Here is a 23,222-nt window from a genome sequence, read left to right as displayed (position 1 = left end):
GTATAGTACGTATTCAAAAATATCTCATCGATGCATGAATTTTCTATTCAACACTTACCAATAACTTTAACTTTAACAGTTAGATTAATAGATCCCAATTCGTTCTCCACCTTGCAGTTATATTCACCAGAATCATCCCTGATCACTTTACCCAATGTGAGAGCTGTCATTCCCCGAATAGTTTCAACTTTCATACGAGTATCATCGTTAAATTTGCCATCATTAAATGACCATGTAACCTTTGGCATTGGGCTAGCATTGAAAGGAACTTCAACGATATGTGACACACCAGCTTTAAGTATAAGGCTATCCTTGAAATCCTTATCCAAGTTGAATTTGGGTGGTACTAAGAAATAAAAATTGTTCAAATACCAATCAATTTTAAAAGATCAGACTGTATTGAAGATAAGGATTGCATTGAATGCAACAATATAGTATATATACTACCTTTGACAAAAAGGGCTGCTTTCGACTCTAAATTCTTGAATTTGATTGAGTAATCACCATCATCTTCATCATCTACATCAAGAATAACCAGACGGTAGGTTGTTTCAATGCTTTCCATTTTGTACTTGTCACCAGCTCTTATATGCTTATCATTTTTGAACCATTCAACTTCCAAGTCAGGCTTTGAAATCACACATTCAAATTTAACAACAGCGGGAAGTTTCTTGACTTCCTGATCTTTCAGTGGTGTCATTATAACAATAGGAGCCTCTGCAATAAGATTTTTCGGCATTTTAATAAATATCTAGGGAAGTATTACTAGAATATGATAATATAAAATCTGAAGGAAAAATATTATTTACTATATCTGGCAACATCTGATGGCTCAGAAGGTGGACCACGACCAGCCTTGTTTTCGGCAGTGACGCGAAAAACATAGTCAGTCTCTACTTTGGTACCGGAAACCTCATGTTCAGGATAGGGGATGACAAAATCTGCATTTACGGCAGTCCATTTGTATTCCGTTGGTAGCTTCATTTCAATGAAATAATTGGTGATTGGGCTTCCACCATCTTCTGTTGGAGGTTTCCAGGTTAGTTGAGCATTGGTATCCGTCATGTTTACAACTGGTTTTCCAGGTTTACCAGGTACATCTGGAAATAAGGCATATTATTTATATAAGCACTCTGAATCATGACTTTTTTTCACAGACACATTGTTAAAAGTTAAATTATAGCAATCCCACATTCATACAAAATCTATTATGTTTAGATAATAAAAACTTAATTTTACCCCATGGATCCTTAGCTTTAATTGGACCAAGAATACTTGTAGGCTCTCCAATGCCTTCAGCATTCTGGGCAGCTACACGAAATTCGTATTCTTGATTTTCAACAACATCACTGATGTCCATGGTCAATTCCAGATGAGGCTCTTTATTGAGTCTGATCCATCTATTGCTCTTAGCTTGTCGGCGTTCCATTATATAGCCTATTATAGGCGACCCTCCATCAGATTTAGGAGGTTCCCATGTTAATGTGATCATACTTTTGGAAATATCTGTCGCACGCAGATTTATTGGAGGGCCTGGTTTATCTAATAAAAGTATAGTAGAATCATCTAACATATTATTCAGATTCCCAAATGTACATATACATTCTGAGGATATAAAAGATTAGTATCAAACCTACCGAAAGGACTCTTGGCCTTAACAGGCTCCTTAAGTTCTGTTGGTTGGCTCTGACCAATCTCGTTTTCAGCAATAACACGGAAATAGTATTCATTGCCTTCAATCAGCTTCTGTATGTGTAATGTTAGGGTATTAGCATTCACCTTACCAGCACTAGACCAGGTGGTTTTCTTTACATCTCGTTTTTCGATCACGTATTGAGTTATTGGTAAGCCACCATCATCTTCAGGCACCTCCCAGGTCAGAGTCACTGATTCTTTTTGTACATCAGTAACAGCCAAATCACGAGGAGGAGATGGAACATCTGCAAAGAATGAAAACGTTTAAATAGATAGGATTTACTAGTATGGGCAACAATAACACATGTTCATATTCTCTTACATAAATCAGAAATCATTTCAATTTTCAACCTACCGCGAACTACAAGGTTAAATTCTGCTGCGGCTTTTCCAACCTTGTTTTCAGCAGTAACCACATATCTACCAGCACTTGATTTGTTCACATTTTTCACAGTTATAGTCGAAATATCCTTCTTGGTGTCAATCTTAACATCACCAGATGTTTTCAATGATTTATCATTAAACAACCATGACACTGAAGGTTCCGGGAGGCCAGACACCTTCACTATAACAGTGAAGGTGGCGCCAGCCTTCAGGGATTGCGTGCCTTCAAACTTCTTTTCATATTCAATATTTGGTTTGACTGTAAATTTCAAATATCTACATTAGTAATTAATTGATACTAGAAATCTCAAACTTCTTTTCATATTCAATAATTGGTTTGACTGAATTATATCTGTATTGGTAAGTAATTGACACAAGAAATCTCAAAGCATTTATTACTTCAGAAACATAAAAAACCTATCAAGTTTACCAAAAACAGATAATGAAGCTGATGATTCTACACTGCTGATGATATTTGATGCTTCACATTTGTATTTTCCTGCATCCTTCGGTTCAGTTTTCTGAATCTTCAGAACGGCATCTTTACCATCATACTGGGCGATGTATTTTTCACTGGGTGTAAGCTGCTTACCATCTTTATACCATTTTATTTCAGATTCTGGTTTACCAGTGGTCATCTTACAATCAAATACTGCTTCTTCCGGTGATAATACAATCTTATCAGCAAGCTTACTTGTCATTTTTGGAGCTTCACCGACTGTAAATAATTCATAACCAATGAAAAGATCACAAAAAGTAAAAATACACAAATCATACACACCATGAAATTGATACACACCTAATGGCGCTTTGATTTTAACTGGTTCAGAATTTTCAGCTGGAGGTCCTCTGCCAACCTTATTCTCTGCACTGACACGGAAAACATACTCTGAATCAGTCTTCAGTCCTGTTACAGTGTATGTAGTTTCAATTACAGTTACATCAACATTGGCCTGCTTCCAAGACTTTCCATCCTTGAGTCTGTATTCAATGACATAGTTAATAATTGGAGCACCACCATCATTCTCAGGCGGGGTCCAAGTTAATTTAATTGACTTGTCTTTTATATCACTATATACTGGTTTTCCTGGTGCTCCTGGTTTATCCCATGGGTCCTTGGCTGTAAATGGTTTGGAAGGTGGACTTGGTTCACCGATACCAGCCTTGTTTTCAGCACTGACACGGAATTCATAGTCGTTGCTTTCCACTAGATCAGTCACATTCAATGAAAGTTCAGGAATTGGCTCTTTGTTTAGTTTAATCCATCGGCTGCTACTTGTAAGACGTCTTTCCAAGTGATAACCAGTGACTGGTGATCCACCATCTTCAGTTGGAGGCCTCCATGTCACAACGCAAGATGTTTTGAATATTTCAGAAACTTCTGGTGCATTCGGAGGGCCTGGTTTTTCTACAGAAAATTTAAATAGTCAAGTTCCTACTGAAAACGTATTCAATCACTGATCATCAAGAAAAAGTCAAGTACTTACCAAATTGATGTTTGGCCACCACTGGTCCCGAAAGTTCAACAGGTTTACTCAGACCAACCTCATTTTCAGCAGTCACTTGGAAAACGTATTTCTTGTCAGGAATTAACTTAGTGATAGTGTACTCTAAATCTTTGGTTGTACCAACTTTTGTATATGTTGACTTTTCTGCCTCCCTGCGTTCGACAATATAACCAGTTATAGGGGTACCACCATCATCCTGTGGTATATCCCACTTGATTTCAGCAGTATTAGGTGTAATATCAACTAATGTCAGATTTTCTACTGGTTCAGGTTTATCTGTAAATATTCAATGAGACAAGATAATTATAGATACATGTGCATACAGAAAAATACAAATCTCCTGGCCGGTAATCAATAGTTACTCACCTATAACAGTAACATGTACATTCATATCAATACTACCAAATCTATTTTCAATTTTGCAGGTGAAATCACCAACATCTGAACGGATCACGCGATTCAGGGTCAGTGCCGTCATTCCACGGATTGTTTCCACCTTCATTCGTTCATCAATCAATTGGCTATCATTGTATGACCAAGTGACAGTTGGCATTGGTGCAGCAGAAAATGGAATCTCAATGATCTTTGATGTACCAGCTTTCATAACTATTCTATCTTCAAAGTTCTTCGCAAGCAAGAACTTCGGTGGAACTGTGAAACAGTGAAGTATTATTTTTAATCCATTTACGTTAGAAATAAAGAAGTACATTCAGTTAAATCATAGATTCATTTTTCTTTACCTTCAACAAAGAGTGCTGCCTTTGATTCGATTTCCTTGATTTTTATGGAGTAATCAGCATCATCTTCATCACTGATATCGTTGATGATAAGGCGATATGTGGTACCAACATTCTCTATCTTGTATTTGTTATTTGGTTTAATTGGTTTGTCATTCTTAAACCACTGAACTTCTAAACCAGCCTTGGAGATTTCACATTCAAATTTCACTGTGCATGGAATCTCCTTCACAGTTTTATCAGAAAGAGGCTTGATCAGCTGCAGTGGTGGCTCTGCAATATAAACCATAAAAAAATATAAGTATATTCTAATGAAGTGCATTTTGAACAGTAAAAATCAGGAACGTAAGCTTACCAAATCGAGATACATCTGAAGGGTCAGATGGGGGTCCTCTGCCTGCTTTATTTTCAGCATACGTACGGAAAATATAGTCAGTTTCGGCAGTTAGGTTTGTGGCTATAAACTCAGGCCATGGCACTGTGATATCTGTACTGATATTGGTCCATTGATAGTCTTTTGGTTTTTTCATCTCAACTACATAATTAGTAATAGTCGCACCACCATCTTGCGAAGGTGCCTCCCAGTGAAGATTTGCAGAATTGAAAGTCATACTATCAACAACTGGCTTTCCAGGTGGTCCAGGAACATCTAAAAAAGAGATGATAAAATTACTGTAAATTCTAGGCTTGTGGAGGACAATATATCACTACTTATTACTTACCAAATGGGTCTTTTGCTTTGATAGGACCAAGTGTTTTACAGGGTGGTCCAACACCTTCACTGTTTTGAGCTGATACTCTAAATTCGTACTCCTGTTTCTCAACAACATCAGTGACATCCATAAACAGTTCAGGTATCGGTTCCCGATTGAGTTTTACCCACTTCTTAGAGACTTGTTGGTATTCAATCATGTAGCCAATGATTGGTGATCCACCATCACTGTCAGGTACATCCCAAGCAATCGCGATATGCTTTTTAGATGCATCAGTAACATGGAGGTTCTTTGGAGGACCTGGCACGTCTGTAGATGACAGAAGACAAGAATTTAATGTTACACATACTTAAATGAGGAGTATATTTCATGTCAATAGATTTATGAAACATACCAAATGGACTCTTAGCCATAGCAGGCTCAGTTGTGTCAGTAGGTTCACTTTCACCGATTTCATTGACAGCAACCACACGGAAGAAATATTCATTTCCTTCAATCAGTTTTGGTACTTGGAATTTCAATTCATCAGCCTTGACCCGACCTGCATTTGACCATGTTGTCTTTTTGGCATCGCGTTTCATGATATTGTAGCCAGTAATTTGAGCACCACCATCATCAGCTGGTGGCTGCCATTCAATAGTGATTGATTCCTTTTGGATATCGGTCACTCTCAAGTTTTGTGGTGGAGAAGGTTTATCTAAATAAATGCAACAAGAGCTCAGCATTTTATTGATACAAAACTAAAATCTGAGAAATTAGCGCATTTGAAAGTTTTTACCTTTAACTACTACTGTAAATTCAGCAGTAGACTTTCCGACTTCATTTTCCGCAGTGATTATGTATTTTCCAGCATCCGATCTAGTAAGACCTTTCACTGTAATACTGGATAGAGTTTCCTTTGATTCAATAGTAACACGATCAGTCTTACTGAGTTTCTTGTCAGCAAATGACCAATAAACTGTAGGCTGTGGTAAACCAGTGACTTTGGTAATGATTGTAAGGGATGAACCACCTTTTATATTTTGGACATCTTCATATTTCTTGTCAAACATTATAGCCGGATGAACTGAAAAGAGGCACGAGCAAAGAATAATTCCTGATTATAATTGATAAACCTTTTGGATGGCACTGATTATAACTTATACAAAAGTTTTATGCTATAATAACATAATTGAGTGCACATGAAACAATTATTCAATCGGGCATAAGTTTGAATACATACCATGAACTGTGAGTTGACCAGATGAATTACAGCTGCCCAAAGGATTTGACACCTCAACTTTATAGGAGGCTGTATCCTTTGGTTCAGTATTTTTGATTTTCAGGGAAGCAATACTATCTTCGAATAACATGACATATTTATCTGAGGACGTTATCTGCTTTCCAGCCTTGTACCACACAATGTCTCCCTCTGGTTTACCACGGAATAGTTCACATTGTAACAAAGATTCTTTTGGTGATACAATCTTGATATCATGAACACCATCAATTACTTTAGGTGGCTCGCCAACTGTAAAAAGAAAATTCATTTATAGCCTTGTCCCAATACAAACTATTTCTCAGTAGAATGTTTGTTTCTATTTACCTAATGGTGCTTTGATGTTCACTGGTTCAGAATTCATGGCTGGCGGTCCTCTGCCGACTTTATTCTCTGCACTAACACGGAAAACATACTCTGAATCAGTTTTCAGTCCTTTTACAGTGTAGGTAGTTTCCGCGACTGTAACATCGACATTGGCCTGCTTCCAAGTCTTTCCATCTTTGAGTTTGTATTCGATGACATAATTTAAAATAGGAGCACCGCCATCATTTTCTGGAGGGGTCCAGGATAGCTTGATTGAGGTGTCTGTAATCTCACTACATTTTGGAATTCCGGGTGGCCCTGGTTTATCCCATGGATCCTTGGCAGTAAATGGCTTGGAAGGTGGACTAGGTTCACCAACACCAGCCTTGTTTTCAGCACTTACACGGAATTCATATTCACTACTTTCCTTCAAGTCTGTTATATTCAGTGACAATTCTGGAATGGGTTCTTTGTTGATTTTGACCCATCGATTTGTACTTGTGAGACGCCGCTCAAGATGATAGCCAGTTACTGGGGATCCACCATCATTAAGAGGAGGTTTCCACGTGACAACACAGGATGTTTTGAAAATCTCAGAAACATCAGGAGCGTCTGGGGGTCCAGGGACATCTGTAAAGAAAAAAGCACAAGACTTTATATCTACAGGTATATAGATAGAGGAGCCGAAACTAATTCTGAAATCACATTTAAGTACAACCATTCAGTCGAATACACTTACCAAACCTGTATTTAGCAACAAATGGTCCGATTTCTACTGGTTTACTTTGTCCAACTTCATTTTCAGCAGTAACCTGGAAGACATACTCTCCATTGGCAATAAGTTTCGGAATAGTCGATTCCAGTTTTTGTATCGTTTCTACTTTCGTATACGAAGCTTTTTTCTTGTCACGCTTTTCAACAATGTAGCCAGTGACTGGTGAATCACCATCATCTTCAGGGTAGTCCCATTTAATGTCAGCACTTTCGGGAGTTATGTTGATCAAGGAAAGATTACGGACAGGTGATGGCTTATCTATGAAATAGGTAAATAAAAATAGGTTAGCTATGAAAGAAATGCTAACAATGCTTATTTATCATATCATATCTAGCTTATTATACAAATATATGTTTATTTTTTTCAACTTACCAATGACTTTGACTTGTAAATGAAGTTCTTGGGAACCAAATTTATTTTCAATCTTGCATCGATAATCACCAGCATCACTGCGCAGGATACGATTTAAAGTCAAGGCAGTCATACCATATATAGTTTCAACCTTCATGCGGTCAGGAACTAACTGCCCATCATTGAATGACCAGGTCACTTTTGGCATTGGACAAGCAGCGAATGGCACTTCTGTTATCTTAGAAGTATTGACCTTCATGATAATGGTTTCAAATGCCGTCTCGAGTAAGAATGCAGGAGGTACTGAAATCATACAAGAATAAAATTTCATGATTATTGTATTAATTTTCCCTCGATTGGGGAGTTGTTTAATTATCGCAATATTAAGTGTTTACCTTCGATGAATAGTCCGCCTGAAGTTTCTATACTCTTAAATTTAAGTGAATAATCAGCATCATCTTCCTCCTGTATGTCATTTATGGTTAATCGGTAAATTGTACCATCTGACACAATCTTATATTTGTCACCAGGTTTAATTAGCTTGCCATCTCTGAACCACTGAACATCAAGGCCTGGCCGAGAAATCTCACATTCAAAGGTGGCAGAAGCTGGTAATGACTTGATTGTTTGATCTTCAAGGGGTCGTATCAGAGTTATAAGTGGTTCTGGAAAAGAAATTTTCAATGAATAAGTTGGAACATGCTGCACACCAATTCTTCAATTCATCTCACTCAGCCTTACCGAATCGAGCAACATCAGATGGTTCGGATGGTGGACCACGGCCAGCCTTATTTTCAGCATACACTCGGAAGATATAATCAGTTTCTTCAGTGAGATTCTGAGCCATAAATTCAGGATTCGGCACATTAGCATTTAGACTGATGCATGTCCATTCCTTGGATTTTGGTTGTTTCATTTCAACAACATAATTAGTTATTGGAGCACCACCATCATCATCTGGTACTGCCCAGGATAGATTGCCTGATGATGAAGTCATATTAGACATATTTGGCTTTCCAGGAGCGCCAGGTACATCTGAAATTAGATGATGCAGTTATCAAAATTTAATATCTTAAAATCACTTAAGCACTTGGGGATAAAGTGATAAACACATATTGTTATATAAATCTTACCATATGGATCCTTAGCTTTAACTGGTTCAAGCACATCTGATGGAGGTCCAATGCCCTCAGCATTCTGAGCACTGACACGGAACTCATATTCTTGATTTTCAACAACATCTGTCACGTTCAAAGATAATTCTGGCTGTGGATCCTTGTTAAGCTTAATCCAACGAGTGCTGCTTACAGCCTTATACTCAACTAAATAACCAATAATTGGAGTGCCACCATCAGTAAGAGGCACATTCCATTCAATGCTTATGTGTTTCTTTGAAGCATCTGTTACTTTCAAATTAGTGGGTGGTCCAGGTAGGTCTGAAAAAAGGATTGTCAGATTATTATTTGAATCCCTCAACAGATGAAAATCAACATCTTTCTAGAACAGGCATCTTACCAAATGGGCTCTTGGCCTTGACAGGTTCAGTTGTATCGGCAGGTTCACTTTCACCGATGTCATTAACAGCAATCACACGGAAAAAATATTCATTGCCTTCAATCAGTTTTGGTACTTGCAGAGTGAATGTATCAGCATTTACTTTCCCTGCGTTTGACCAAGTTGTCTTTTTAGCATCGCGTTTCATAATAATGTAACCAGTTATTGGGGAGCCTCCATCATCTGCTGGTTTTTGCCAATTTATGGTAATTGAGTCCTTCTGAATATCAGCAACACTGAGATTTTGTGGTGGAGATGGTTTATCTGCAAAAAAGAACATCATTTCCATGAAAATATGATGGACTGAAAATTGAATGAAATTGACATTTATTAATTATCTATTCATTATATAATTACCTTTGACAACAACATCAAATTCAGCCATTGCGGTGCCAACAATATTTTCAGCAGTCACAACATATTTTCCAGCATCTTGCCTAGAAACAGCTTTTAGACTCAACGTTGAGAAATTGTCTTTAGATACAACTCGATCACTATTCACAATTATATCACCAAGTGTCCAAGTTACAACTGGCTTTGGAATTCCTGTAATCTTGACTATGACTGACAGTGAAGTGCCGGCCTTCAAAGTCTGGGTTGACTTATATTTATCATCATATTCAATGAGCGGATGAGCTGAAAGAATAAAATACATAATTAAGAAAGAAAATATAGTAGACACTAATCATACATGTATCAATAGTTTGACTTACTGTTAATGCTTAGAGTTGAAGATGTGTCACAACTTCCAAGTAAATTTGACACTTCACATTTATAAGATGTCGAATCTTTTGGTTCAGTTTTCAGGACAGTCAGAGTAGCAGTCTTATCTTGAATGGACATTTGATATTTATCACCAGCAGTCACTTGATTTCCATTCTTTAACCAAACAATATCAGCTTCAGGCTTTCCACGGAATACATCACATGTAAGCTTTGCCTCATTTGGTGATACTGCTGTAACATCGACTAGTCCTTTCAAGATCTTTGGAGGCTCACCCACTAAAATCGAATACAGATACAACATTTCAACTTCAACAAAAATCATTCAATAGAGTACTGATGAGAAAATCAATTCTGTATTGCTATAGCCAAGGTAACAATGTTTAACTAACCTAATGGTGCCTTGATTTTAACTGGTTCAGAATTTTCAGCTGGCGGTCCTCTGCCAACCTTATTTTCTGCACTAACACGGAAGACATACTCTGAATCAGTCTTCAGTCCTGTTACGGTGTATGTAGTTTCCACGACTGTCACATCAATATTGGCCTGCTTCCAAGTCTTTCCATCTTTCAGTTTGTATTCGATGACATAATTGATAATAGGGGCACCACCATCATTCTCTGGTGGGGTCCAGTTTAATTTGATAGTTGTATCAGTAACTTCACTGTATTTCGGAATTCCTGGTGGCCCTGGTTTATCCCATGGATCCTTGGCAGTAAATGGCTTGGAAGGTGGGCTTGGTTCACCAATTCCGGCTTTATTCTCAGCACTGACACGGAATTCATATTCACTACTTTCCTTCAAATCAGTTATATTCAATGATAATTCTGGAAGCCGTTCTGTGTTCACCTTAACCCATCGACTGCTACTAGTCACACGTTTTTCCAGGTGATAGCCAGTGACTGGCGACCCACCATCTTTTTCTGGCGGCTTCCATGTTACCAGGCATGATGTTTTGAAGATCTCAGAAACCTCGGGGGCTTCAGGTGGTCCAGGTTTATCTGAAAATTGATAAAATCAAATATTCTACTCCTTTAATTTCATTCGAAATCCTATATTAAAAGTAAGATCTTTAATATAATTTCTGTATAGGGCTACACATCCCATTAAAACCTACCAAATTGATGCTTGGCCACAATAGGTTGTGCTATTTCAACTGGTTCACTGAGACCACATTCATTTTCTGCCATAACCCGGAAGACATATTCATTGCCTTCAACAAGCTTCAAAGCGGTATATTCCAGTTCAGGTACTGTCGCACATTTTACCCAACTTGCTCGGCTTACATCTCGTTTTTCAATAACATACCCTGTTATATCACAGCCACCATTCCATTCTGGCTCCTCCCATTTCAAATGGGCAGATTGTGGAGTGATGTCATCAATGACTAGGTTTCTTGGAGGGGAAGGTTTGTCTATAACAAATGCACTTAGATCAAGATCACGTACGTTCTTATTTAAGAAGAAAACAATAAAATCAGTAATGAAACTTACCCAGTACTATAAGTGTAATAGTCAATGTGCTGCTACCAAATTCATTCTCGATGACAAGTGTGTACTCTCCAGCATCAGTACGGACGACCTTACCCAGTGTTAATGCAGTCATACCAGGAATTGTCTCTTCTCTGATTCTCTTAGCGTCGGGGAACTGGCCATCATTAAAAGACCATATGATTTTCGGCATTGGCGCTGCTGAAAATGGAATCTCAACTACCGTTGACGTACCAGTCTTCATTACCAATGTATCTTTAAATTTCTCCATGTCCAATAAGATCTTTGGTGGCACTGAAATGATAAAAGAAAGATAACTGGTACCTTTTCTATAATGATATAATCTAATTCATTGTATTCTATCTCTAACTCCCAAAACAATTTCATCTTAATCATAATACCGGGTAGATGGTTTATAACATGAATACATCACTGGAAAGTAACAAGTTACAATAAATTTTCCAGCAAATCTCATATATATAGTATCTAATGGATTGCTATATACCTTCAACAAGCAAGGCCGCATTTGATTCTATATCTCCAACTTTGATTGAGAAGTCTGCATCATCATCAGCTGTGATATCGTTAACGATAAGTCGATAAACTCCTTTGTCAGATACCATCTTGTATTTGTCTCCAGGAGAGATGGGCTTGCCATTCTTAAACCACTTAACATCAAGACCTGCCTTGGAAAGCTCACACTCAAATGTTGCTGTGTTTGGTAATTCATTGACCTTCTGATCTTGTAGTGGCCGGAGTAACTTAAGTGGTTCAACTTAAAACATCAAAATACAAAAAGTTAAGACGAGATGGACTCAAAATGCCAAATAAATTCTAGCCAGTTGAACTACATACCATATTTAGCAATGTCTGATGGTTCAGATGGTTTTCCCTGTCCAGCTTTGTTTTCAGCTGTCACACGGAAAATGTAGTCAATTTCTTGAGTCAAACCGTGGACATTGTATTCACAGAATGGCACAGTTACACCAGTACTGATTGTGGTCCACGACTTGTCCTTTGGCTTTTTCATTTCAACAATGTAATTAATGATAGGGGAACCACCATCATCTGTTGGTGATGACCATTTTAACATACAGGTGGTTGCAGTAAGGTCCTCGACAACAGGTTTACCTGGTTGGCCAGGCACATCTGAAACATTCAAGAATCCAAAGAATTTGATTCACAAATATACATCCTAATTAAGACATACCCAGTGCAAAAGAAATAATTTCAAAAGACAAAACATATTCATATCAACTCACCGTATGGGTCTTTGATCTTTATTGCAGCAGTAACATCTGACGGCTTGCCTACACCTTCATCATTTTGAGCACTTACTCGGAACTCATACTCTTGGCTTTCTTGTACATCTGTCACAGTCATTGACAAATCCATAGTTGGTTCTTTGTTGACCCGTACCCATCGGTTGCTACCCACTTGTTTTCTTTCAACAATGTAGCCAGTAATCGGCAACCCACCATCAGACTCCGGAGGTTCCCAATTTAATGTACATTGCGTTTTTGTGACATCAGTTGGGTGAAGGTTACGAGGAGGTCCAGGAACATCTGAAATAATAGATTTATCTATCGTAAGTATCATTGCTGTGCATTTAAGTTATTGAGCTAAAATTTAGAAATACTCACCATAAGGACTTTTACATGTAACAGTTTGAGGTAGGTTAGTGGGTAAGCTTTGACCAACGATATTTTCAGCTGACACACGAACATCATATTCATTGCCTTCAATGAGTTTTTCTATCTTATACGACAGCACAGATGCTTCAACTTTAGCAACTGTAATCCATGTATCACGTTTAACATCGCGTCGTTCCAGGATGTAATGTGTAATCTCAGCTCCACCATCATCTTTTGGTTGTTGCCAGATAACAGAGATTGATTCTTTTTGTATATCGGTAGTCTTAAGGTCAATTGGAGGAGAAGGTTTATCTAAAAGTGTAAAAGTTTGAGTAAATTTATTTATAGAATATTAAGATAGTATTGAAATTTATCAAATAATGAAATAGTAAACATACCCCTAATTTTGGCTTCAAATTCTCCAGCGACACTGCCAACAACATTAGTGGCAACTGCCTTATATTTTCCAGTGTCTTCTCTTGTGACATTTTTCACGGAGAGAACCGATACTTTTTGTTTGGTATCAATAACGAACCGTTGACTGGTTTCAACTGGTTTATCATTGAAAAACCATTCTACTGTTGGCATAGGAATTCCATCTACATCAACTTTCAAAGAAAGCATCTGTGAGACCTTCAATAGTTGCATCTCTTTAAGCTTATCTTCATAAGTCAAAGTTGGATGAGCTAAAGTAAAAAACGTCATAATTAGAAAATGAAATATTGTATTAATAATAAAGAAATCATAATGTGGATATAGCCATACCATGCACAGTGAGTGTAGCAGAAGTTTCAGCATAGCCAATTATATTACGAGCTTCACAGCTATATTTTCCATTGTCAGAAGGTTGAAGATTTTTAATGGTCAAACTCGCAAGCTCTTTGTCCGGTTTCCACAACATGAGATGGTGATCACTAGCAGCCAAAGGCTGTTCATCTTTGAACCTAGAATGATGTTATGACATTGTAATTAATCTCATTTCCTTCCCATCATCTAATAATATGGTAATAATATGTATGTAGCCAGCTTTAAACCTACCATCTTATATCAGAAGTAGGATTTCCTGGAGTGAAGTGACATTCAAACACAGCTTCCTTTGGCATAACTACGATTTTATCTTCTAATGGTGTTATCAGCTGAGGGGGCTCACCAACTGTAGAAAAGAAATTCAATTCAAAATGTATCATTTACACAGTGGTAGTGATTGAAAGATACCATCTAATATCTGATATTAACGACAACTCACCAAGTGGTTTCTTTATACGAACTTCTTCAGTGTTCTTCGATGGTTCACCAATACCAACTTTGTTTTGAGCTCTTATACGGAACTCATACAAATGATCAGTTTTCAGGTTCGTAACTGTAAACTCCAATTCTGGTACAAGTTTGTTGGGATTGGCAGTGATCCATTCAGTAGATTTTGTGTCTCGATATTCAATAACATAATTGATAATTTGTGCACCACCATCATCTTCTGGTGGAGTCCACTTCAAATCAATCGAGTCATCTGTTATTCTACTATATTGCGGAATTCCAGGTCGACCAGGGAGACCTAAATAAGATTGGCAAAAAGATTTTAAGTTTCCTGTTATGTATGAAATCATCTAAAACTTCTTTAACTAAATATCACTCACTCCACGGATCCTTTGCAGTGACCGGTTTAGATGGCTTGCTCCAGTCACCACAGCCAACCTTGTTTTCAGCGCAAATGCGGAATTCATACTCTAAACCTTCAGACAAGTCAGTGATATTCAGTGATAATTCTGGTATCAACTCTTTGTTGACTTTTAACCATCGAGGATTACCAACAACACGCCTTTCAATATTGTAACCAATTATCGGACAGCCTCCATCAAAATTAGGTGGCTGCCAATTGACTGTACATGAATCCTTGAAGATATCACTGATTTCAGGTGATTCTGGAGCATCAGGAACACCTAAAAGATATGCAAAGAATGATATATACAAAAATGAATGTCTACAAAACTGTACCAATTACAAGTATTTCTATTTATGTCATATTAAATTCGAGTACCGGTTGATTTGGTGGTAAATATCACTTACATTCAACTTTCAGATTTCCAGTTGATTTCAATGTTCCTTCGACAACAATAGTAAAGTCTCCAGCATCATAGCGATTTGCTGATTTTATAGTTAACCTATGCACTTGCCCATCAGATGACATCTCATATTTATCATCATGGATGAGATCGCGGTCATCTTTATACCAGTGAGTGTTCACCTTTAACTTTGAGACTTCACATTCAAACGTTACAGTGTCTTTTTCTCGTATGACTTTGTCCTCAAGACCCCGGATAATCTCTGCTGGCAGTTCTACAACAAAGAATATAAGAAAAGTCATCAAGTAATTCGATATGAATATCTGGAGATGCTATTTTCTATATATATATATATGTGGTTACCTTCAACATGTAATTTGGCATCAGTTTTTCTACCACTGGGAAGAACTAAAGCAAACATTGCTTCATCATCAAGATGAGCTTTAGGAATTGAAAGCTTATATTTTGTGCCATCACTAGTTATTTTGACGTGGTCAGATGGTTTAACTTCAACACCACTTTTTGTCCATTTCACTGGAAGGTTTGGTTTGATGAGCTCTGCTGTGAATTCAACATATTCGTCTTCTTTCACAAACTTTTCAGATAATGGAACGACAATTTCGTCTGGATTTGAAACATCGAATTCTAGGTTAGAGGATATTCAATAGATGCATGCACAGTAAAGTTTTGGTTTTTCATTGATACTCTGTGGAATATAAACCCACTGTTAGGTTACTGCCTACATTAAAACTTGAGATATTACCCACTCATGAATTGCAGAATCAAAATATAAATTGAACTCACCACTGACAGTAAGATTTGCTTTAGTAGAAAGTTTTTCAACTGACAAAGTAAAATCAGCCTCATCGTCCTGTTTAGCATTTGGAATGATAAGTCGATGCTTGCATCCATCCACTTCAATTTTGTATCCATCTTCAGGTTTGATTTCCTTTCCATTTTTCATCCATTTCACTTGAGCGTCTGGTTTTGTGAGTTCACATTCAAGGGTGACAGAATCACGTGTCAAACAAGCCTTGTCTTTTAATGGTGCTTTTATGGCAACAGGAATTTCTGTACAAAAAAAGCATTCAATTCTAACCATTAAAATAAGAACAAATCTTAGTAATTTCATGCATTCTTAGTCTATTTTGGCAACAGCTATTTGACAAAATGAACTGAACAGGCCTAAAACAATTTGAAAAATTGTCTTACTCTGACTTCATTTAATTTTTTACTTTTTTCATTGTATTATTCATCGATATTTCTTTATTTGTCTTAGTCTTTATATATCTAAGATAAGATCCGATCAGATACAGGGCCATAACTAGGGTTATTTCTTTTGGGCGAAAATGAGAACAATTTGACAACTTATTTTTATTGCGCCGTGGCGTATATAAGATTCATACATAGTTAAGTAAGACATGCAATAAACTGACAGCAGAACAAAACAATTAATTGGAAGTTCTACTGTTAGTTGTTGTCACCGATATACACCTTATGTTTGAGTTTTAGCAGGCTGTTTAGTTCAAAGTGACGCTCTGTATGGCTGGGAGGTCGACGAAGCCCACGCGCCGCGGCTTGCCGTCTCATGTTTAACACGCGCGCGCGGCGCCTCGTGTCATCATGCCTTTAGTAGAATACGGTACAAGATTTAAACTACTTTGTCAATTCCATGTTTTAGGGACTGTATCCTCTATGCATCTATGGTACATGGCAATATAAAATTTGTTGCGATGGTCCCTCGTGAAGGCGATGGTGGGACTAAATCACGGAATCGGTTTGGGAAAGGAATCTGGATGTAATTCAAATTCAAATTAACATTATTAGTTCTGATTGCAAAACCACGGATTCGGATCTCGGATCATTTGACGACACCCATGAAATTGTCAATCTAGTTTTTGTTGTATCTGAATAAAAACATCAAATTTTACGTATTGTGAATTTTATGTATTGGAGGACCGTTAAATAATCGTCGGGCTACATCAACTTTCAGATTGATCCAGCTAAGCGGAATGCGGACTGCACAAGTAAATACCTGCGGCCTCTCAACACAAATAATGATAATAATAATTGATAATTTGGAAATTTGGCGTGTAGAAAACTGAATAAGAGATTGACACCAGTATATTCTAAATTGTTGCGTAATATATTCGAATATTCTGAAAGACTAGTTACAATTACAGGTGCAGTTTCTAGGTCGAGATTTGGCCAGAGATTTTTCTACGAGAATGTCAAAATTCTACCTAAAAACTGCACCTTGCCTTATATTTTAATGCATGTAACCGCAAATAAAGCTTTTTTTATGGAAGATAAATAGCTATCTTGTTTTTTCCTGAGTTCTTTCGAATCAGGGGATCAGGTGATCGACAGAATTAGTGATAACGGTATTTTTATATTTTGAAAGTTTCATAATTTTAATCGTGAATTCATGCATATAGATTACCTTTGACGGTTAATGGAGCAGTTGTTTCAGCTTTGTCCTCCAATTTAGCCGTATAATCCGTTTCGTCATCAAGCTGTGCGTTGTGTATGATGAGTTTTCGTGTTTTCCCATCAGTGACAATTTCGTATTTATCATTCGGTGTAATCGTTTTTCCGTTAACGAACCAGGACACGTCGGCATTGTCGACAGATACCTGGCACTCCAATGTGATGGTGTCTCCTTCGGAACATTTCTTTCCAGTAAGTGGCTTGGTGAATTTTCGATCCGCTGAGATATAATCATAGAATTATTATAAGATTGGGCCGAGATGATTATTTCTTAAATGATATCAATGTGGCTTTGAAGCGATACCCGAGAAGCAGCATTGTTTCCACATTTTTGGGCCAACGTCCTACTTTACATTACGTATGTTCGTATATTTCTAGAAAGTGTATGTAAGCTTTAACCTCGCCTAACGCGGACAAGCTGGGACCGGCACAATTTTGGCATCTTTTTATCACCGTGTATCTTAAGTCTTTTTATCACCATTTCACTATCTTTTCATTATTTCACTATCTTTTTATCATCATTTTCTATCTTTTCACTATCTTTTCATCATCATTTTGTTATCTTTCAAAGTAATGCTATATTTTGGTGGTTATCGCCCGCCATAATAAGGATACGAAAATATGTTAGGGAGTCAGAAAAATGATTTAGTTTTTCTCGGGGTTATTCTAGAGTACGAGTTGGCCATGTCCGAGTAAGGCGAGGTTTATAGTACCGCGGTATTACAAAAAACTAATCCATATCACAACTTAGCAGGCGTTTTGAAAACCATGCAGATTGATAAGCGTTATTATTCCTCATGCGAAATGCCAATTATTAGTACAAACGAAAACAAGTTTAAACAATGAAAATTCGTAATACAAATATTTATTTAGACTTAATACGATAGAATAGAAATCTAAACATTGATTTGACATTTTATTGTACACAAATATCACAATTTGAAGAAGCACTGTTACACGCAAATATAATCAAAATCTATATAAGAATATAAGAATTTTATAAATTTATAAATGATATGTAGAGAATGTGGCCAAAATCTAATCTTTTTGCGTTTATTTGAATTTTTTATATGTAAATACATGAACAAATAATATACAAATAATATAAATACATGAAATCTATATATTTTGTCTCAAATACACATATAATATATGATATGTTTCATTACTGGACTGTAAATGAGACTCGTAACGAAACTGTAACGCAATAGGTGCTTTTTTCTTCGGGTATAAGCCACACAAACTATTTCTCATCAAATAGCTGACTGAATGACTACAGAGTAATTAACTAAACATAGAATCAGGGGATGAGTATTTCAAATAACAATAAATAACAATATTTTTTGATACAAAATGCAAAAAGTCAAATAAGCAATCACATGCACAAAATACGAAGGTGGTCCATGCAGATATTCAAATGGTATCTCTATATCCGTCAAATTGTAACTACATTTACGGAGTCCGGTAACTAACTGAATATGTTTGTGCTATCATCGTCTTTGTTCCGAATGACAGATATTCGCGTATTGACAATGTCCTATTTGGCTCATGAGCTCATGGGCCTTCCAATACTGGACTAGGATTTTCTAGAAGGCGGTTTTTTCCTCGCCGAGGCCATAGAAATTGACCTCTACAGTCGTCATACTATCTAAAAGAAGGTGGAGAAACTACAGGCGATCTCATTATATGACACATTATTTTGTATATCATACAGCAGCAAGACTCAAAAACTTAAACATATCTATTCACGGAATTTAAAAAAGTTAACATGCCATTTAGCAGGTTTGAAAGAAAAATAATTAATATCCAAACATGCAATTAAATCAACACTTCTAATGTAAGAAAATAACACAAAAAAACAACATGTTACAAGTTACAAAAACAATGAATGTGTTAAGTATACAAAATCGAAGATGTGTGAACACAAAGTAGTTATTCCTCCTGAGCAAATTGTTAATTCAACTACACTGCATATGTAAGATTCACAACACCTTACTTCCGTACTTATTTCTTATCATCAACAAAAGTGCATAAACGAAATAACACAGCCAAACACAGAACGCGACTACTTGAGGTGAAAACTTACCCTCCACCTCTAATTTAGCAGTTGTTTTGTCATTTTCGATTGTTGCAGAATATGACGAGTCATCTGATAGAAGGGTTTTCGGAATTGTCAATGTGTGTTCAGTGCCTTCCGTTTTCATGACAATACGATCACTTGGTTTTAATTCTTGATCGCCTTTCAGCCAGGTGATTTGGACATCAGGTTTGGATGTCTCGCACTTAAACGTAACAGTTTCGTTCTCCTTGCATCGTTGGTCTTTTAATGGGCCGAGGAATCTGGGTTTTTCAACTAGAAATGACAAGAATTTACAGCATTTAAGTAAGTCGTCATGTAAAAACACTCTTCACGCACATTAAGTTAGTCAATGATATCATTAAACATTAGTTATAATTTCTGATTAGAAATAAAATAATCATTAGCATGAAAATGTTATCAAACATTTAATAATTTGTCTAAACATAGTGCAAAAGGGAAATGCATTATATAATAAGCATAAGGATGATGAATATGAGGAATACCCACTACTTTAACGAAGGTCTTTTTAGACCAATCATCGCCGAAGCATGCATAACACCCAGCATCGTCTGTGTTAACGTTTCGAACGTGCAGTAACTGTCTTTTATTGAAGCATATAATTCTATGTTTGCCCGATGAATGAAGAATAGCGCCATTCAATGTCCAAGCAGCAGATGAACTTTTATCAGGTAAATCTACGCTCAATGTTAGAGTGCAGTGGCGTGGAACATCTACCTCGTTGTTTGCCATTGGACAGTGAAAATGAACATCAGATTCCAGCAACAGATCATCATCAGAATCAGAATAAGTTGGATTTATATGAATTGAATTTGAGGGTTTTCCTTCAGGTTTTGATTGGTTCTCTCTACATGAGCATTTCGGAAATGTATTGCTATCGGATGCATTTGAAGACGAAGCTTGAAGCGTTGTACCATTGTTGAGTTGTGAATATGGTGGAGGAGGAGTTTCGAACGTTTGAAATGACTGTGTAGGTGAATGATAAACAGGATTATGTACATTTGATACTGGATTCTGAATGTTAAAATTTGAATGCCATTGAGTAGGCATGAGATCCGGATATTGCAAGGAACAGATGCTACTTCTACGAATCGAAGATCGGTATTCAGAATTTGGGTCATCAGGGACATGATGCGTAAAATGGGCATAGGGATTAACACCTTGTTGAAGATTATTACAGGGTGGCACATATATCGGATGCCCAATTGATTGAATAGTAGGATAATATATAGGACCAGCTAAATTAAACTGACCGAAATTTGCAGGCAAATATTGTTTTGGCAATTTATTAACATCGTATAAAGCCAAACCTCCAAAAGAATCGTGGCCGGTTACCCATTGTGGTATGTAAGGGATTCGATCTCCAGACGGATTTGGTTTTGAAATAAACTCGTAATATTCTGGATAAAGCATGCTAAGTGATGGAACTAAATTTGACATGTGAGTGGCAGCATTAGACGTCACAGGACATCCGATATTGGGAATTTGTGTATAATTGTACATTGGGTACCAAGCCATTGGCTGTGGATATGGAGGTGGGGGAATACTGCTATCGGATTGGTATGGGTGCATGTCTTGCAATAAATCAGATACCGAGGGAGAAATTTCGTTTGTATTTTGGATATTGGTCTTAGATCTTTTTACCCCAGTAAGCCAGGATGCTCTAAGAGATGACGGTATTCTGTCCTGCTGTTTCGTCACAACTCGTTTTTCCTCCATAACCACTGCTAAACCAAGACTGCATTGTATTTGCGAATTGTCGTATCCAAACTGTGTTCCACTTTGATGCCTGGAATGGTCACCAACGAGACCTGTTTTCAATTCCCCGTGGCCTGCGTGCGCAATACAGGATTTAAGTTTTGGTGATTTTAGTACCTGTTGCTCGATATCAGTAATATACTGATCAGAATCGGTACCATATAAGGCTGGGTCAATGTTAACGGAACCGCCAAGAATGTCAGATTGTGCCTGAACTGGAACGGCGATGGAATCAGAACTTAAAGTCCGCAATCCCCCATTCAAAGAGTCAGCAGATATTGTCGAAATAGTGTTCAATGAATCAGTTTCAATGTTTGATCCATCTCTAACACGTGTTCCATCATCTTTAAATTCTTCCCGGATTTCAACGGACTCCAAAGAAGTGACGCTCAACGAATCAACAGAAAACGAAGTTGAATCAGATGCTCTGGTAGATTTCAAGTTGCTAACTGGTGGAATAGATTCAGTTAGGCTAAGTGCCAATTGGGTATCAACAACAACATCATTGTGGCCATCTTTCTGTACATCGAACGAGCCACTATTTGTTTTCGTCAATTTTTTAAGTCCTGATTTAAGCTTATTTCTGATTGATTTCTTTGGTAATGGACTGGCAGTGCCCGTGGAATTTGATCTGCTGATACCATTTGATTGACACTCATGGCTTACGTCAATCAATGCTACTGTTTGATTTCCATCACAGGTCTGCCGTCCGTTACTATTAGATTTAATGACTGGAGAATTATTGGCTGTATTACGGCGACCTTGATCGCTACGAAGAGTTACAGAACTTACTTTGTTCTCTTCTACTCCATTATCATCGTTGTCGTCATCCGGACTTAATTTTTTGAAGTCCTCAAATGGCTTACAATTAGAGGAACGTGTTTTCTTACGACGTTCTTCAACATCCAATTTTAACGAAATATCTACTTCAACATCAATCGTATCATAGTCATCATTATCATCACCGTCCTCATCATCACATGGTGGATTAGGACTCACTCGTGTCTTATATGTTTCCGGTAATGGAGAGTCAGTAGAATACTGGTTAAAATCATATGATGCTCCAAGCCGGCCGAAATTCTTTAAACTCGATTTAAACCTAGAAAATGCCGTGTCTTTCGGCAAAGTTGACGCCCTCTCTTTAGTTTCGTAAGGGATTTTTCCATCTGCCCTAACATCTGGAGTGGATCCAGCATAAGATTGAAGAGGCATTGATAATGGGTGTAAATCATCAGGTTGACTGCGACGCAAAGAGTCACCTTCACCGGCCGAACGCCTCTTATTAACATTTTTCAATCCATCCTTAAGTTTTGATAGAAATGATTTTGACCGCTTTCTCTTGGTATTCTCAGCAGCAAGAGCAGATATTGAAACTGCATTTGAACGCTGAGAATCATCTCCGAGGTATAAATCTGGACTTGAAAAGGATAAAGGATTTCTTGAATCACCCTCAAAGTCAGATAAAACTGGTGACGTAGGGGTACTGTGTACCTTGATGTGAATGCCTGTACCTCCTAGATCTCCACTCCAAACTGGTGGGGCAATGCTTTCCCGAGGGACGGCATCCCCTGTTCGGAAAAGCTTTGTTGGTACTTGTACTGAATTATCAGAAACCTCAAGTCCATAAGGGCGATGAATATCGCGGCCTAATGGATTAACTTCATCGCCATCATCCCTGTAATCACTATC

The 23,222-nt window shown here is 37.4% G+C and overlaps 2 protein-coding genes across 2 annotated transcripts in view; both read right to left on the bottom strand.

Moving 5' to 3' along the window:
* LOC141899961 (titin-like) overlaps window positions 1-739 on the bottom strand; it is an 89,779-nt gene extending 89,040 nt beyond the window's left edge. Inside the window, exons 1-2 of the mRNA XM_074786650.1 lie at window positions 448-739; window positions 59-346 (exon numbers count right to left, since the gene is read on the bottom strand). Coding sequence (XP_074642751.1) covers window positions 59-346; window positions 448-739 — 580 coding nt within the window. The remainder of the gene's footprint in view (window positions 1-58; window positions 347-447) is intronic.
* A 62-nt stretch (window positions 740-801) lies between these two features.
* Window positions 802-23,222, bottom strand: part of LOC141899880 (twitchin-like) — a 57,538-nt gene continuing 35,117 nt past the window's right edge. Inside the window, exons 19-59 of the mRNA XM_074786522.1 lie at window positions 19,664-20,030; window positions 18,847-18,950; window positions 17,631-17,897; window positions 15,992-16,258; window positions 15,551-15,832; window positions 15,192-15,461; window positions 14,762-15,064; window positions 14,374-14,679; window positions 14,166-14,280; window positions 13,893-14,071; window positions 13,526-13,813; window positions 13,137-13,439; window positions 12,756-13,058; window positions 12,349-12,642; window positions 11,999-12,268; window positions 11,497-11,787; window positions 11,121-11,417; window positions 10,396-11,004; window positions 9,995-10,282; window positions 9,639-9,917; window positions 9,243-9,545; window positions 8,861-9,163; window positions 8,469-8,762; window positions 8,123-8,392; window positions 7,749-8,030; window positions 7,341-7,634; window positions 6,623-7,231; window positions 6,260-6,547; window positions 5,816-6,103; window positions 5,432-5,734; window positions 5,047-5,346; window positions 4,680-4,973; window positions 4,328-4,597; window positions 3,954-4,238; window positions 3,567-3,863; window positions 2,879-3,487; window positions 2,510-2,797; window positions 2,051-2,338; window positions 1,638-1,940; window positions 1,240-1,542; window positions 802-1,100 (exon numbers count right to left, since the gene is read on the bottom strand). Coding sequence (XP_074642623.1) covers window positions 802-1,100; window positions 1,240-1,542; window positions 1,638-1,940; window positions 2,051-2,338; window positions 2,510-2,797; window positions 2,879-3,487; window positions 3,567-3,863; window positions 3,954-4,238; window positions 4,328-4,597; window positions 4,680-4,973; window positions 5,047-5,346; window positions 5,432-5,734; window positions 5,816-6,103; window positions 6,260-6,547; window positions 6,623-7,231; window positions 7,341-7,634; window positions 7,749-8,030; window positions 8,123-8,392; window positions 8,469-8,762; window positions 8,861-9,163; window positions 9,243-9,545; window positions 9,639-9,917; window positions 9,995-10,282; window positions 10,396-11,004; window positions 11,121-11,417; window positions 11,497-11,787; window positions 11,999-12,268; window positions 12,349-12,642; window positions 12,756-13,058; window positions 13,137-13,439; window positions 13,526-13,813; window positions 13,893-14,071; window positions 14,166-14,280; window positions 14,374-14,679; window positions 14,762-15,064; window positions 15,192-15,461; window positions 15,551-15,832; window positions 15,992-16,258; window positions 17,631-17,897; window positions 18,847-18,950; window positions 19,664-20,030 — 12,452 coding nt within the window. The remainder of the gene's footprint in view (window positions 1,101-1,239; window positions 1,543-1,637; window positions 1,941-2,050; window positions 2,339-2,509; window positions 2,798-2,878; window positions 3,488-3,566; window positions 3,864-3,953; window positions 4,239-4,327; window positions 4,598-4,679; window positions 4,974-5,046; window positions 5,347-5,431; window positions 5,735-5,815; window positions 6,104-6,259; window positions 6,548-6,622; window positions 7,232-7,340; window positions 7,635-7,748; window positions 8,031-8,122; window positions 8,393-8,468; window positions 8,763-8,860; window positions 9,164-9,242; window positions 9,546-9,638; window positions 9,918-9,994; window positions 10,283-10,395; window positions 11,005-11,120; window positions 11,418-11,496; window positions 11,788-11,998; window positions 12,269-12,348; window positions 12,643-12,755; window positions 13,059-13,136; window positions 13,440-13,525; window positions 13,814-13,892; window positions 14,072-14,165; window positions 14,281-14,373; window positions 14,680-14,761; window positions 15,065-15,191; window positions 15,462-15,550; window positions 15,833-15,991; window positions 16,259-17,630; window positions 17,898-18,846; window positions 18,951-19,663; window positions 20,031-23,222) is intronic.

This window comes from Tubulanus polymorphus, chromosome 1, assembly GCF_964204645.1.
Source record: "Tubulanus polymorphus chromosome 1, tnTubPoly1.2, whole genome shotgun sequence".
Classification (NCBI taxonomy): Eukaryota; Metazoa; Nemertea; class Palaeonemertea; order Tubulaniformes; family Tubulanidae; genus Tubulanus; species Tubulanus polymorphus.
Note: the sequence above shows the minus strand (reverse complement) of the source record. Positions and strands in the feature narration are given on the sequence as shown.